At 40.7% G+C, this 15,013-nt stretch overlaps 1 protein-coding gene across 1 annotated transcript in view; it reads left to right on the top strand.

Annotated features, from left to right (window-relative positions):
- The window catches only part of PRDM6 (PR/SET domain 6), a 110,241-nt gene that overhangs the window by 94,263 nt on the left and 965 nt on the right, over window positions 1-15,013 (top strand). The window contains exon 6 of the mRNA XM_068981417.1: window positions 8,657-8,833. Coding sequence (XP_068837518.1) covers window positions 8,657-8,833 — 177 coding nt within the window. The remainder of the gene's footprint in view (window positions 1-8,656; window positions 8,834-15,013) is intronic.

Here is a 15,013-nt window from a genome sequence, read left to right as displayed (position 1 = left end):
TCTTCTGTCACTTCCCAAAGAGCTCTGCCTGGGTCTAAAGGGAGGCAAAATAGAAGGTGCAAACTTATGAATATCATAGGTGGAAAAATGAGGTCAGGATAATTAGAATCCTCTCTGTCTTCCAAAGATAATATAGCTGCCCTCTCTGCCGCTGTCACAGTCGTTTCAGGGTTCACCTCCAGTGTGCCGTGGGTATGAACTTAATTAAGTACTAAGAGGTAATGAATTGGAATTTTTTGCTTAGTACTATTTTTCTTCAGAGCATGCAAACCCATAAATCCTGCAAAGCTGTCAAAAGGAAATACCTACTCTGCTAGTGATGTGGAGGAAAACAGATGCCACTTATTCAATAAACTAATATCCACACAGAAGAAAAATGTTGACTAGATACCTCGGAGTCAAAGTTGGTTTGAAAGTTTGTCAATAAAGAATTTTATGGCCATGAACTGAAGATGAAATTTAGCTGAACAAGTGAATTAAAATTTCAGGTACTTTGATGAGTGGCACAGTAGACATAATGGAACTATTATTTATGAATCAAAACGGGTTTATTCGACAGTCTTGATAGCTGGGAGCGCAAAAGACAAAAATCAAATTAATTCAGTAAGAAAGGACAGTGTTTTATCTCCCCTTCACATCCTATGAAAATTTGATTAAATGCAAACTATCTAAAAATATTTTTAATATAAAGGCAGAAAGTAAATTTTGGAAGTAGAATAGGAGACTCCAAAGCAGGACTCCTGAATTAATTTTCTTAATTTAGCCACTGATGAACCTTAAGCCACTCAGTACTCCTTGCCCTAAAATATATGCACCCAACTGTCCCCTCTTAGCTCTGCAGGATACAGCAGTGTATTGGAACCCAAGCAGGCAGGGAGGATGTTGGAGAGGGGGCAGATTTTTTTTTATTTTTAAAATTTATTTTCATTTAATTTATCTTTTTTATCTTTTTATTTCAGATAATGATCCATTTTTAGGGTACATGTGCAGTTTTATGTGTATACATGTTTTGTTTTGTGCCATGCTAGAAACCACTTGCTTGGCTTCAAAGCATTGCCGTAACTGATTGATGTTGAAACATTCATATTAAGGCCATTAAGGCAGCTGTGTCTATATCATCTTTTACCTTCAATAGGAGAGCCTCCCAGTGAAAATACCAACAGACTTCTGCATATCTTTGTAGTGTTGGCTTTAAGGGAACACAAAAGTTTTGGAAATGTTTTTCTTACTGCAGAAGGATTTTTTTTTTTTTTAATTTGCCTTCCTTGCAAGTATACGGATAGCCTCAAGATATATCTGTTCAAAGTTTGTAAAGCATTTTGGTTTTTTTTTTTTAAATATAAGAAGTACATTACAATTTGTTATTATAAACTTGCTTTTTAAATTGAGGGAGTTTAGGTGTGCATGAGTTTAGGTGTATCCTCAGAGATTCGTTGTGATCATCACAACTGAATATACAAGGTAAGATGAAATGATAGTTGAAAATTTCTGGATGGAGGAACTGAAAGCTTAGCTTTGAGTATGACGACTTCACGCTGAATGTCATATGAAACAATGAAATATATCATGGTAAATAAAAAGATAGCAAAACAGACTGTTTTGTCTGACCTCAGTTTCGTTTCGAAAGACATGTGTGTATTCTGGTTTAAGTTCCTGTGAAGTCTGTTCTGTCAAATAATAGTGTTAGAATTTGTAAAGCATCTATGTAATCTGTCAGACAAGTGCCCGACAAATTAGAAAACTTACAAAGGGTACGAAAGTGTACAAAATACACTTCCACGAGAGACTGTTAGGTTATTGCTGATTCCAAGCTAATCTAGAGTTACTGGCAAAAATCCGGGTGGCTTGAGACTGCTATCCTGTGTGAGACCCCGCTGGGCTTGTTTGATGCAGATGTCCAGGTGTGGTTTGGCCAGGCCCTCCCAGATGGGGTGAAGTAATGTGCTTGATATGCAGGTAGATCGCCTCATCTCCTTCTCCTTTCCCTGTACTTTGCTGGTGAAGACTTGAGAGGCGGTCACCATCATTCGTGAATAAGTTAAAAGTAAGAATTATGACTTCAATAAAGTAGTCCTTTTAGAGGCAGAGTAATGAAATACAGTGTTTCTTACTAATAACAGGGAGATGCTTGAATTATTCCATCACATTTGAGTTGGTTAGTGGAGATAAGGGAAATAGAGATGCTCAGTCTCCTTGACCCACTGGTTTCACCGAGTTACATAATGTGCTTTTAGGATATAGGCTTGGAAGAGCTGTATGATTGCTGTTCCAGAATCTCGCCAGCTTTCCTGTGCCAGCACATTTGGGAGCAGAAAACGTTCTCTCCGTAATTCTTAACCACATGAGTGAATTTCTAAAGAGGAGAAATATACGGAACTAAAGTGGAGCATCAATTTGTGCATAGTTGTGAGGTTTGGAGTCTTTTATTATCCATGTGGAGACTTTGAACTGCTGAATAGACGTATTTTCTTTACTGGTTGACTCCATATATTAACTGACTTTTAGTCCTTGGCAGTTTGTGCCCATTCAGCCCTATACAGTGAAAAAACTTGGAACCTGCCAGTCAGAAACCATTTCCCTCCTATTTGAAAAACGCAAAAGCTTTTATTTTGATAGGAAAATCTTGCTACAACTAGAGGCAAGAAAGGGAGACACAGAAGACAAAGTCAGAAAGTAAATAAGCTAGAGTTTAGTTTCAAACATGTCCAAATTTTGAAACAGGTCCTCGAATCTTAGGTCCAAAAGATTTTTCACTCAACAGACTGAATATTTGGGCCATGAAACCCAAGACATTTGAACTTTCATCAAAGAGACTGGGTGTGTCTTTATTTGTAAGTTTTTTCATGTGAGGGACAATCAGTAAGTCAATGCCTTGATATAAAGGAAAGAGATCCGAGGATACCCAGGATTGTCAGCCTTACTGATTTTCACTACCATGTTATTTACATTGAACACAGAAGGAAAATTCACTTGACCTGGCAAAGTAGCAATTAGCATTAAAGATAAAAATACACCCATAATAGGGTCCAGAAGCCACAGGATTGTTATTTCTGAATTTCATTGTGTTAATGTCATGTCCGACTCTTTGCGACCCCATGGACTGCAGCCCACCAGGCTCCTCCATCCATGGGATTCTCCAGGTAAGAGTACTGGAATAGGTTGCCATTTCCTTCTCCAGGGGATCTTCCTGACCTAGGGATCGAATCCGGGTCTCCCGCATAGTAGGCAGACGCTTTACCGTCTGAGCCACGAAGGAAGTCCTAATATTAAACATACCCACCCCCCAACTCTCTTCTTCCCTTTTCTCCAGCTACTGACTTTTTCTTTCATGAGTAAATTCAAAGGGAGGAAGCTGTAGGAATCTAGATCAACCTAGATATTATTTAGGGATTTCAAAAAACATGCTTTAGCATAAGTTTATTCCAGGTGGTGCAGTGGTAAAGAATCTGCCTAACAATGCAGGTGATGCAATCCCTGGGTCGCAAAGATCTCCTGGAGAAGGGAATAGCAACCCACTCCAGTATTCTTGCTTGGGAAATTCCATGGACAGAGGAACCTGGCGAGCTGCAGTCCATGGGGTCGCAAAGAGTCAGACATGACAGAGAGACTAAGTGTACACACAGGCACATAAGCTTATTACCCAGGCCAGGGCAGCTTGACAAACTTGTGCTTGAACCAGGAATTAGAAATCCCTTTCCCTTCTGTTTTTTGCTGCAGAAACTCCAAGGTCCCACTGAGGGTAGTGGTGGTGGTAGTGGGGCTCCAGAAAGGTATAAGCAAAGCCTTCAATCACAGTGGGTTATTTTCTGATGAATATGTTCTATTTTATTCTCTGCAGAATGTCTTTACAGTGCTTATCTTTATTTTGCATCATTTTCCTTTCCTTCTTGATTGTACCACGTGGGGAAAGCTTGCCTTTACCCTCCTGGACACACTGTCAGCCGCTCACATTTGTGTTTTAAGCGTCCTTGTTTATATAATTGTATGCTAAAGTACCAGAGGGGAAGATAACTCTAGAAAGAGCTGTTTGATGGGAGGAACCTGAAGATAATCCATCACCATAATAGTTGCTTTGGAATGCATCAGTGTTTCTGTTCCATTGTTTCCCCTTCCTCTACGTGTGAAGGTTATCTTCTCTCTAGCTTTCCATGTTCTCCGAGTGTCTTAGCTCTGTACTTCTGCCAGTCTCCTGAAATCTTTTTCTCCTTACATAGTTCTTTTCTCACTCAGTACAGCCTGCAGTGACCTCAATGGCTCCCTGTTTAAAGTCTCTGGGGATGGGCTCTTGGGCTTGACTGACGGGGAGCAAGGAGGGAACATGGGCCCAGCTGAACAGCTTTTGTCCTGGAGGCTTTCATGCCATGAAAGAAAAATCAAGGAAGGATTAATAATATTTTAAACCAAACCACACTTAATTTTGTTAAACGTTTCATCCTTTTCCTATGTGTACACCAAACCAATTACAGACGCAGAGTAAATGAATTGCACATTTTACTCGTCATCTTTGGCAGAGGAGCCACCAGTTGCAGAGAATGCCAGGGGATGCGCAAAACCGCCCTTCTGCTTTCTTTCTACTTAGAAATTTACCAGCATTGATACATGCTAACTAAATCGACCCAGGCTTTGTCTGTTTTTTTAGATATTTCATTGTTGAGGACAGAGCACCTCCTAGTTTTTCTTGAAACTTGATATTTCTGTGTTGGAACAAGCCACACAAGGTTATTTAAATTAATCCAAGTTAAGTAAAATAGTATTTTGGTTTCTTAGTCTCCCTAGCCACATTGCCAGTGTTCAGTGACTGTGTGTGTCTAGTGGTTCCCCTGTTGGATAGTGTAGATACAGAACGTTTCCATCGTGGGACAGCACTGCTAGGTATCTCAAGTAGTGTTTAAAAAAAAACAAACAGCCAAAAGCTTTTTCTGGTCACTAGATGTTATCACTTTGTGAGGAATGCTCGTTGCATTTGTTTGGAGAATAATAAAATGATATATGTGTATGACAACTTGGAGAGAATCAAAGTGCTTTAGAAAGGAGAGTCTCATTTAGTTGCCCAGTGACCTGCAGTCCTGCAAAGAGTGAAGCTGAACACAGCACACGACGATGCCAGACTTCCTGTGCTGCTTCTGCGTCAAAGGGATGCAGAATTTGAGAACTGAAATTGATCGTATCCAAGAGTTTGATAAATTAAGACTTACTTTTTTGCTGCTGTTGATAGTTTCATTTTTTTCACTTTAAAAAAATTCTTTTATTATTTGTAGAACTTTTCAAACCCCACCCTCTATTTTATGAGTCTTTTTTTAAAAAGTACAATTTTTAAAGGTTACTTTCCATTTATAGTTACAGCACAATATTGAGTGTATTCCCCTTGTGCAATACATCCTTAACGCTATCTTACACCCAAGAGTTTGCCTCTCCCACTCTTGCATCCCTATACTGCCCCTTTAACCAGACCCTTGACAAGTTAATGGGAATGTTAGTCATCAGAATAAAAAGCTGAGAAATGGCAAGTGATTCTGTGCCCTCAAAGCCGTTTAGATGTAAACAGAGAGGTGAGGAGTCAGGGTGTGCTAATAAAAACATACATAGAGAGTCTTAAATCCTGAGTCAGTTGTTTCGAAACAAGTTGTGACATCTGAGATTCTGTCGTAGCCATGATGTTTTCTGAGCCCTGCTCTTGGGCATGAAGATTTCATTCTGTCTTAAATGTATTCCTGTGTGCTTAGGTCAACACTGGGATGCAGTCAATGTTAAATTTACTTTTTGATCATTTCCTTTTATTCATTCTTGAGAAATATTGAAAATCCAGAGAAAGAAGGATCTTGTCTGTATTTCCTAAGGGCTCACTTTCCATATATTTCGAGGCTGAGAGAGAGGCTCTGTTATTATAATGGCAAATAGAGTACACATTTTGGTACTGAATTCTACATAAAATAAGTATCTGCAAAGGTGAATGTGACAATATGGTCTAAAATCTTACTCTTCGGGTACCAGAATTAAAGGGATATCACTTTGTTTTTTGGGATCAGCTAAAGTAAAGTTTGTTCCTGTATTTCAGTTCTAGATTTTCTTGTTGCTTGGAAGTCTCAACCGTTTACCAAGTTAGTTTAAATAGTCTATATTTTAATTAGTGGGACTAGAGGCAAAACTGTGGACTACAGGGCACTGGCTGGTACAGACAGTGGAGGGTTGAGGGGTTGATGGTTGATGCTGTCTCCTGTGAGGCTGTGTCTTGGCGAGATCCTTAGGTGGCACATGTTTGTTGATTATCTAAAAGCAGGAGCAGAACAGGATGGGATGTGAGAGGGCAGCTAGTTCAGTCCATCCTGCTTACCAGAGCGATGAGGAGACAGGGAAGTTGGGTGACTTGTCAAGTCCCACAGCTGATTAGGCTCAGAAGCTGAAGCAGGACTCATCTCCATTTCCCTCATTTGAGGCCATTCCATTCATTCAGCTGAATTGTGCAGAGTTTTAAAAGCTGTGCCATAGGTCACGGGATACCTAGTAAACCTCTCTCAGGCTAGTACTGGACAAGGTGATGTTTTAGAATCCAGTTTGCCTTTCATTGTTGTTACCTTGATATAAGAATTCAGCAAAAACCCCTCTGTGGTCACTTCTTCTCTTTGGTGTGTAAATCCTTGCCACCTTGATTATTAGCATAAGAAGGCTGGAATGACTTCTGACTACAGGAGATAAATCACTCCAACTTTTGACAGCAGAATTAGAAAAAAAGAAGAAAAGATTAATTGGTTTTATTTAGTGGCTTATTTTTTATTGTGATAGCTATTAAAAATAGATAACCAGAGGCTAATAAATGTTAATGGTCCTTCACTATTAGAAAAATCAATTGTCAGTGGATATAGCATATATTAATACATTATTTTGTTTATGATCTTCAGTAACATTAAAAAAATTCACCCCAAGAGAATGATTTCTGGAGGACCCCTCTAAGGTTAATGGTTACTACAAAGAATAGATTTGGCAAAAGGACATTCTCATCTACATATAATTTTAATGACTTCAAAGCTTTGTTTTATCATTGTAATAAAATGCACGTGCAATTTGTCAAGTTTGATAAACTCCTTACCAAGGACTCTTATATATTTCTTTGAAACTTGTTTGAAAGCAGATAGATTTCTAAATGTAAGTAATTAAAATTGTATAGTATTGAGTTATTGACCAATGCTGGACTATTAATCAAGCTAAAAAATTCTACAATCAGTGCTCAGTGTGCTGAAGCCTGGTAAAATAATAGTATTTGTGTTCAGTGAGGCAAGTAGCCACAATTAAGCACTTCACTTGACAAATGAGAGGGTACACTTTATTTTGCACTTAATTGAATTGTTGTACATGCTCGGTCACCGTTGTCTCCTGGCCCTACATTTTGGTTTCCAGTCATTGAAACGTATGCATTTGCTGAAGGTAGAGCAATTAAGTCTGTTTTAGTCACTGGCTTTCTAAACACAGCCAGAAACGTTTGAGCCACAAGCCAGGGCTTCCTGAGCTCTCTTGGTATCACTCATGACAGATTATTAATTTTCTTAACAAAACTTTTGATAAACAAATTAGAGCCCTGTCAAGGAATGATATGAAATAGCCTCGAATAGGGAAAACTCCCCAGGTTTTATATCACTCACCAGATTCTGCTTAAGTAAGCAGAAGAACTTCTGTAGAGAAGACAGAATTTTAATCTATTTTATGAAAACCAAAAATTGATTTCCTTCTCAGGAGCTGAAAAGAACGTGCTCCGATAATCTTGCTAATTATCAGGTATTTGTCACAACTTCCTTCCATTTGCTTTTGCATCCCAGTCTTCCTCCTGCAAACATAGTGATATCCTGTCATTTCTGGGCTGCTATAAATCATCACTTGCTACCAGATTAAACTGGGGAGCTGAAGTTTCAGAAGAAGACCCAGTGGATAAATATAAGTCAGGGTTGGGGGTGGGGAGAGAGTAAATTGAAGTCAGGATGTCTTTTTCAAAGAAGCAAATCTGAGTGCATGACCATGTTGATCAGTGTGCTACCAGATAGCCGCACATTGGGGATGTGCTGTAGAGAGAGCCCAGGACCACCTAGTATCTTTTAAAACACATATGCAGCTTGCCAACTTGCCTGCCTATTTGCCTGGGACTTAGAATAAAGTCCAATCACTCTTGAGTGACCTTGGCATCAAGAGCTTATTTCCTTTGAGGACAGTTTATCCTCCATTTTCTGAACTGACAGAGATAATAATAACTGCTTTCTCTGAGGATTATCGTAAAGATTAAACCAGATAATTGATTTTAATGCACTTTGTAAAGTTAAAGTGCCACAGAATTACGAGAGACAATTACATATTTTCTCTTATACCATTCTCCTTCATCAAGTCTGTACTCTCAAAGCTCCGATATTTGCCTGGGGGTGGGGATCAAAATAGGAAATAGAAGTTGTGGAAATGGTGCAGTTAATATTGGAAAGGAATATTTGTGGAGTATTGAATGTGTCTCATCAGCTTTGTGAATTTTGTTTCTGTGGCAACAAGTAATGAGAACCCAGTGGCCCCAGCTCTATGCTTTGTTACAAAAACTGAATGTTACCACAACATTTTGGCCCTAGCCTCGTGATACTAACTTCTACTGTAGAATATAATGACCAGGTAGTGTCTTCATTTGTTGCAGACCTTACCAATGCGGCCACTGCTCCCAGTCCTTTTCCCAGCCTTCAGAACTGAGGAACCACGTGGTCACTCACTCCAGTGACCGGCCTTTCAAATGCGGCTACTGTGGTCGTGCCTTTGCTGGGGCCACTACTCTCAACAACCACATCCGAACCCACACTGGAGAAAAGCCCTTCAAGTAAGTAGTGGCTCGTGCTGCCTCCTTCCTTTCTCCTCACCTTTCCTGAGAGCCGGCAGACAAGGTGGGCAGCAGTGCCCAGCTCAGCCAGCTGCTGGAGAAGGCTGGGTGCAAAGTCAACGTCCAGATTGCAGAATTACCTGCTTGTGTAGCAGCTGATGCTGGGAAAATGAATTCAGAATATTTATACACTGAGCCTGGCTTGAGCTGTGCAGCCTTGAACGTGAGACATTCTTTGTGATCTGTTTTCTCATAAGTAAAATCAGGAAGTAGGAGTGAGTAATTTAGAGATTCTTTCTAGTTTCTCAGGGTCTGTGCCTCTGGAATTTGAACTGGGAGCCTCGCAGAGTGCCATCTGTGGCCATCTGCAAGGTGGCCATAGTTGAGAACAGCTGAATAACTGTCTCTTGGGAAATTTGAACCCTTTAAAATTCTGATGAATGATTTCCTCCTCTTTTATATGTAAGGAGGTTTGAATCTATTACAGCAGCCAACTGGTAGCTTTTCAATGTGCCCTTTTGGATTTCAGACTTACCGTGGAAATGAAAGAAAGAAAAACAAAACCAAACACAGGACATGTTTGAGTTCTTGAGGATTCAAGGAATGTGGAAAGAGGTAGACAAGGGCTTTGGCCAAGGCAAGGGCACCTGAGCAAGAAACGATGTTTCTAGATATAGCACAATCATGAAAACAGCAGACGTCTGAATCCTATAAGATGGCCTTTTCATTCTCTCACTCATTCATTCATGTATGTGTGTGTTCATTCATGCAGCAAATATTTATTGAGCACCTTCTTTTGTACTAGGCACACTGCTAGGCATAAGAGATAAAAAGGTGAATGAGACTCAGCCCCCTAATCTTTGAAGATTCATAGTTTTAGGGGAAGCCCAATTAATATGCAAGTATTACCACATAGGGTGGAAGGCACAAAATTGCACAACAGCAAGGCATGTGTATAGTGTTTCAGGTAGCATGGAAGTGGAGTAATTGATGCTCTCTGGAGGAGATGAGGTTTAAGATATGTTTTGAATGCTGAGTAGGAGTTTTCCAGACATACAAGGGAAGAAGGCTTTCTGGAAGCCCATGTGGGATATGGAAAGGCTTGGGAGTGTGAACCAGCTTGTGTGAACAATTGGTCATCTCAGAATAGGTTTTACTGTCTGTGTGATAGGCTCTTCTTTGTTCAGCCCTCTTATATCTCTCTTTGCTCATTTGCCATGATGACTTTACTTGATTAAGAAAGAGCATGAAAAGGGCATGGATGTATAGTCTGTTTACCTTCTGTTCAGTTCAGTTGAGTCACTCAGTTGTGTCTGACTCTTTGTGACCCCATGGACTGCAGAAAGCCAGGCTTCCCTGTCTTTCACCATCTCCCGGAGTTTCCTCAAACTCATGTTCATTGAATCAGTGATGCCATCCAACCATCTCATCCTCTATCATCCTCTGTCGTCCCCTTTTCCTCTTGCCTTCAGTCTTTCCCAGCATCAGGGTCTTTTCCAGTGAGTCAGCTCTTTGCATCAGATGGTGAAAGTATTGGGGCTTCAGCATCAGTCCTTCCAGTGAATATTCAGGGTTGATTTCCTTTAGGATTGACTGGTTTGATCTCCTTGCTTCTATAGGATAAGATCAAGTAAGAAAGGAAATGATTCAGGCAGTAGGAGGCGAATCCCCTTGCTGGTCTCAGGCGGAGTCTCCGCAGAGTCTCAGTCCCCATGCTTTTCCCTCCGGACCTGTCGGGTGGAGCATGCGGTTGCCATGGTGCTCAGCCGGAGGCGGGGCTTGGCTCACAGTGGCAGAGTCCTGCTGGTCTGCATCCTGCATGCCTCAGTGTCTGCAGCTGAGGGAAAGGTCATAAACACTCATCTTCACCCACTTCCTCACCAACTAGTAACCTTTATTCATTATTCTTAACTATTTTCCATTGTGGTTTAATTTACGATATTAATTAATAATTGCAAGTTTTCATTTTTGTCTGTGTTTGTGGGTGGAGCTTGTTTGTTGCATAAGACATCTGGTGAGGGGACTGGATGAGGTCTAAAAATCCAGCCTGCACCACACCAGGCAGGCCGTGTCCTCTGGGGCTGCCATAGCCCCGAGCAGCCCCTTTCTTTCTAGTCCACTGTGAGGACCAAGTGGGTTAGCACAGCCCTGGAATTCCCTAGGGCAGATGTCTGTGTCCTGCACAGTGGGCTTTGTCATTGCCCCAGGTCCCCAGGGGCTTCACAATCTCTGGCTTCACCACTGCTCTGGATGTGGGAGATGCCAGTGGCATACTCCCTGTGCCTGTGAGCAAGAGAGCTCTTCAAAAGCAGAGATGCAAGAGGGCCAGGGATCCTCGTGGCCCCTTATAACAGAGAAGGTAGCCAGACAGAGGCAGTGCCAGGCATCAGATTGATTTTTATCTTGTTGCTGTGTAAATAGATTTTAGTAATTAATTGAAGAGGCTTCGGGGTCAGAATGGGAAATAGATTTCTGTTAATGTTAAGGTGTTACTTAAGTGTAACCTCGTTGACTCCACTCAATTTTTTTCCTCTAACATCCCGTTTTTGTCATGTTTCCGATAAAGGTGCCATTTTAACTTAATTTTAATTCATCAGATTAGTAGTTCCAGGACTTTAGTATTTGTGTGTTTTTTTTTTTTTCTCAAAGTATTCTTAGGGACTGTAACCTAATTTCATCTGGAAAAACAAATAAACGCGAGAGTTGGTTGGATTAGATTCTTTGTACGTGGTTTAGTTCCTCCTGCTTCTTCTTGTATTAAGATAGCCACATGCTGCGGGGTTTTAAAAAATTTATCAAATATATGTTGCCAGGGGAGACCTGAGTGAACACTTACTTTGTAAGTGCAAGATATAAACGTCTTCTAGGAAATGGAGACTTAAATCCTTCAGTGTATACAACCGGATCGTTCAGGATTGAACTATCCCAGGGGAATTTTGGGAATCTTCCAATCATAGCTCATGGATATCCATCCCATGGACATTTGTAAATATTTTGAAGATATCCTTTTACAAGCCTATAAAACAAACATTCAAAAAAAATTTGCTGCAGATTAGTCAGTAAAATGGGTTTTGCCACAATAGTTAATTTTACTACTTCAACTAATGGGCATTGACTTAAACAATTCTGCAAAGAAGGAAAAGAATCTTGTAAAGAAGCACAACCCTAAACTGTACACTTTGGGCAGCTTCCAAATAGATGCCCCAGAGGATTCAGTCCCCAAACTGTCCCACCCACCCCAGGGCCTGGGAGGCCTTTGCAAGATTCTCGGGGGGGCCAGGCCCCAGCAGGGGAAAGCCCTTTATAGCTTCTAAAATCTTCTGCTGAAAAGTGGTTTTTCAAGACAGATCAAGGTTGGTGCCGTATAAGCAGTCCGGAGAAGTTCTGGTATTGAGAAGAGAGTTTCATTCCAGGCTTTGTCTCATGGTGTGACTGGCTGAAATCCCACTGAAAAACTCCCCTCTCCCCCCCTACCCCCATGCTCTAGGTAGACCTTGAGCTTGTCAACAGCTAACCTGGGCTGTGGACTCCGAATGTGTGAGGTGAAGGAGATCATAGGAAAAGCACATTTCAAAGGATCATATACTTTCAGTTTGTACTGTGAGACTGGAAGTTGTGGAGAACAAGGGACGAACATAAGACTTCATTTCATCTCACAGCAATTGCCAAGCGCTTTATCAAAAAGAGGAGAGAAGGAAGGAAGTTGTCAGTCTCAAACTTACTCTTTACAGTAAGATCTCCTTTTCCTTCTCTGTTATTAAACATAAACTCTCAAGATTTCAGGGAGGCTGCTCTGCCTGGAATCCATGTGAGCTGCTTGATGCCTGGCTTCTGGGCCTGGGAAGACCAGGAGTTTCCATAGAATTTCTTTTCCTCCTCATCATTAGAAGCAGGGGAAATGCTCATCACTACATTTTTGCCTTAAGACAGTTTGACTTAGTATAGAATATAATCAAAGGATATTCCAAAAAGCATCTTATATTTTAACAAGATCTAGGCAAAATCAAAGCAAATCAAAAAAGCACATCAGTAAATATGCATAATATGCAATAAATGTGCATTGCATCATAAGTATGAAGCAATCTGATTTAATTCAGGAAGTATTCAGTGACAGGCCATAGAGGACCAGAAAGAAAGCTTCCTGCATGTTTTCTGTGTGACAGAACTTGACATCATTTTACACTTCTGTCAGTTTCAGATGACAATTGTTAAGCTCCCTCTGAACCTATAAGCCAGTCAACTATCATGTTAAGTAAAGAATGATCTCAAATCTAAAAGGAACTCAAGTGTTATATAAGATGCCCACATTGGTACAAAGCTGGGGACTTGCTCTCTGCTGAAATATTTGGACAACTTTCTCTTCGTTGTTCCTGCGACATTTCCTTCAAGGCTGTGACATCAGCACCGTGAGGAGGACCCTGTGCCCGAGCAGGTCTTTTGCTCCTGGATCATTACCCATGTCTTTCCTCCTTTTTTTTTTTTTCCTGCTGAGTAGCATGAAATCCAAGCTTGAAGGTTCCCTTGCCCAGGCACTTGTCTGGGATTGTAATTCAGGATTAGTTCAATCCCAGTCCAGCTGAAGTCCAGCTCTGACCTGCCAGAATCTAAGTATTTACTTTGAGTCTGTCCTTCTGATGAGTTCTGTTGTCTATGAAAATGATTTGTGAAGCGATTTGTTTCTAAAATTAAAGATGATGAACATAAAACCAAGGCTCTTTATTAAAAATGGTTTTCTATCAAGCTTTCTTTACTTCCTTAATTATATAAATGGTATTCTTATAATTACCAACACACATAAGTATTAATTCTGATAGCCTACTTTTTTCCAGAAGGGGAAGTTCCTAGGTAAAGGATCTAAGTTAAGGTAACTGTCTACATATCTGCATATATTTTCACTCACACTTGGTGAGCAGATGGCCCTAGAGAAGATTTTTCAGTGATGATCTCAGGAGCCTTATAGATTTAGTAAATCTCCCGACTATGACAACAACAAATGGTTCCATGAGTGTAAATATCTGGGAGGCATTTAGGCAAACACATGAGAAAAGTGTCAACCCACCTCGTACTGTCTGATGCTTATATATAGACATGCTCCCTTGCCATATACGAAGCACTACGCTTCCCACTTCTGAACTGTTTATATTCTGATACACAAGATCAGAGGTACAAAAGCACAACCTACATTCCTTATAATTGTTCAAACTCTTCAGCTCTCTTTGAAATTGGTTCTAAAGCTTAAAAATTTTTAAAAAGAAATATAATAATTTGAAAGTTTATCAGGCAGTGAAAGGTAGTATATTTTGACACACCAATCCAGTAACTAATCAGTTTTCTAATAAACAATCAGCAGCTCGCTGGCATGTCATCAGCACTTCAGGAGCTCTGGAGAGGGGATAAGCTGCCCATGGACGTTAATGAATACACCAAAAATCATTAGCTGATCAATACTTCTGAGTTATTTTCATTGAGCTGATAGGTCTGATACATTAAAGCTGACATTATACATTTGTCAAGATCACAGTGCAGTTTTTAACAGTGGAACAGGCTGCTAAGAATATTCTCTGAAAGACAATCAAAGAAACACAACTTCCTCATCCTGACGCATCGTGCTGGCACAGGAGCCCTGAAAAATCCAAGTGTGATGGTCAAGCTCCAGCCTCCCAACGTTAAAAAAAATAGGTGGGACTCCCTAATATGGATAGAGGTGCTTTATTTTTATAGGTAATTGTCTTCCTAGCAAAGCATTTTGTGTACTTTACTCAAAAGGAAAATGAGAGACCCTCCGACTGGATAATGGGGCTCACAGCATATAAGATACAATGTGGACTTTCTGCTGAGGGCTCCCCTCAGCCCCACCAGTGTAAGAACCTGAGACCAGAATTGCCTCATTTAAAAGAAGACACGTGTCTGCAGCTCTCCTCAGTATCTTTTCCCTCAAAGGTTTGAGGAGAGGACATTAGGGGGAGAGCCAAGGTGGCTGCTGTGACCTAGTGGGTGCTTGACCAATGCTCCAGGTAGCCCAGACAAGCAGCCTGAGGGACAGGGAAGCCACTATCTGTGCAGAGCTTGCTTCTGCAGTGTGTACAGGTGCACGCATGTGTATACACACACAATCATCGGTAACCAGCCAGGAACAACCACCACCATAGAAAAACCAGAGGACACCATTGGATGAGTGTG

Source organism: Capricornis sumatraensis, chromosome 9, assembly GCF_032405125.1.
Source record: "Capricornis sumatraensis isolate serow.1 chromosome 9, serow.2, whole genome shotgun sequence".
Lineage (NCBI taxonomy): Eukaryota > Metazoa > Chordata > Mammalia > Artiodactyla > Bovidae > Capricornis > Capricornis sumatraensis.
The sequence above is the reverse complement of the archived record's forward strand: the minus strand, read 5'-3'. Positions and strand labels throughout refer to the sequence as shown.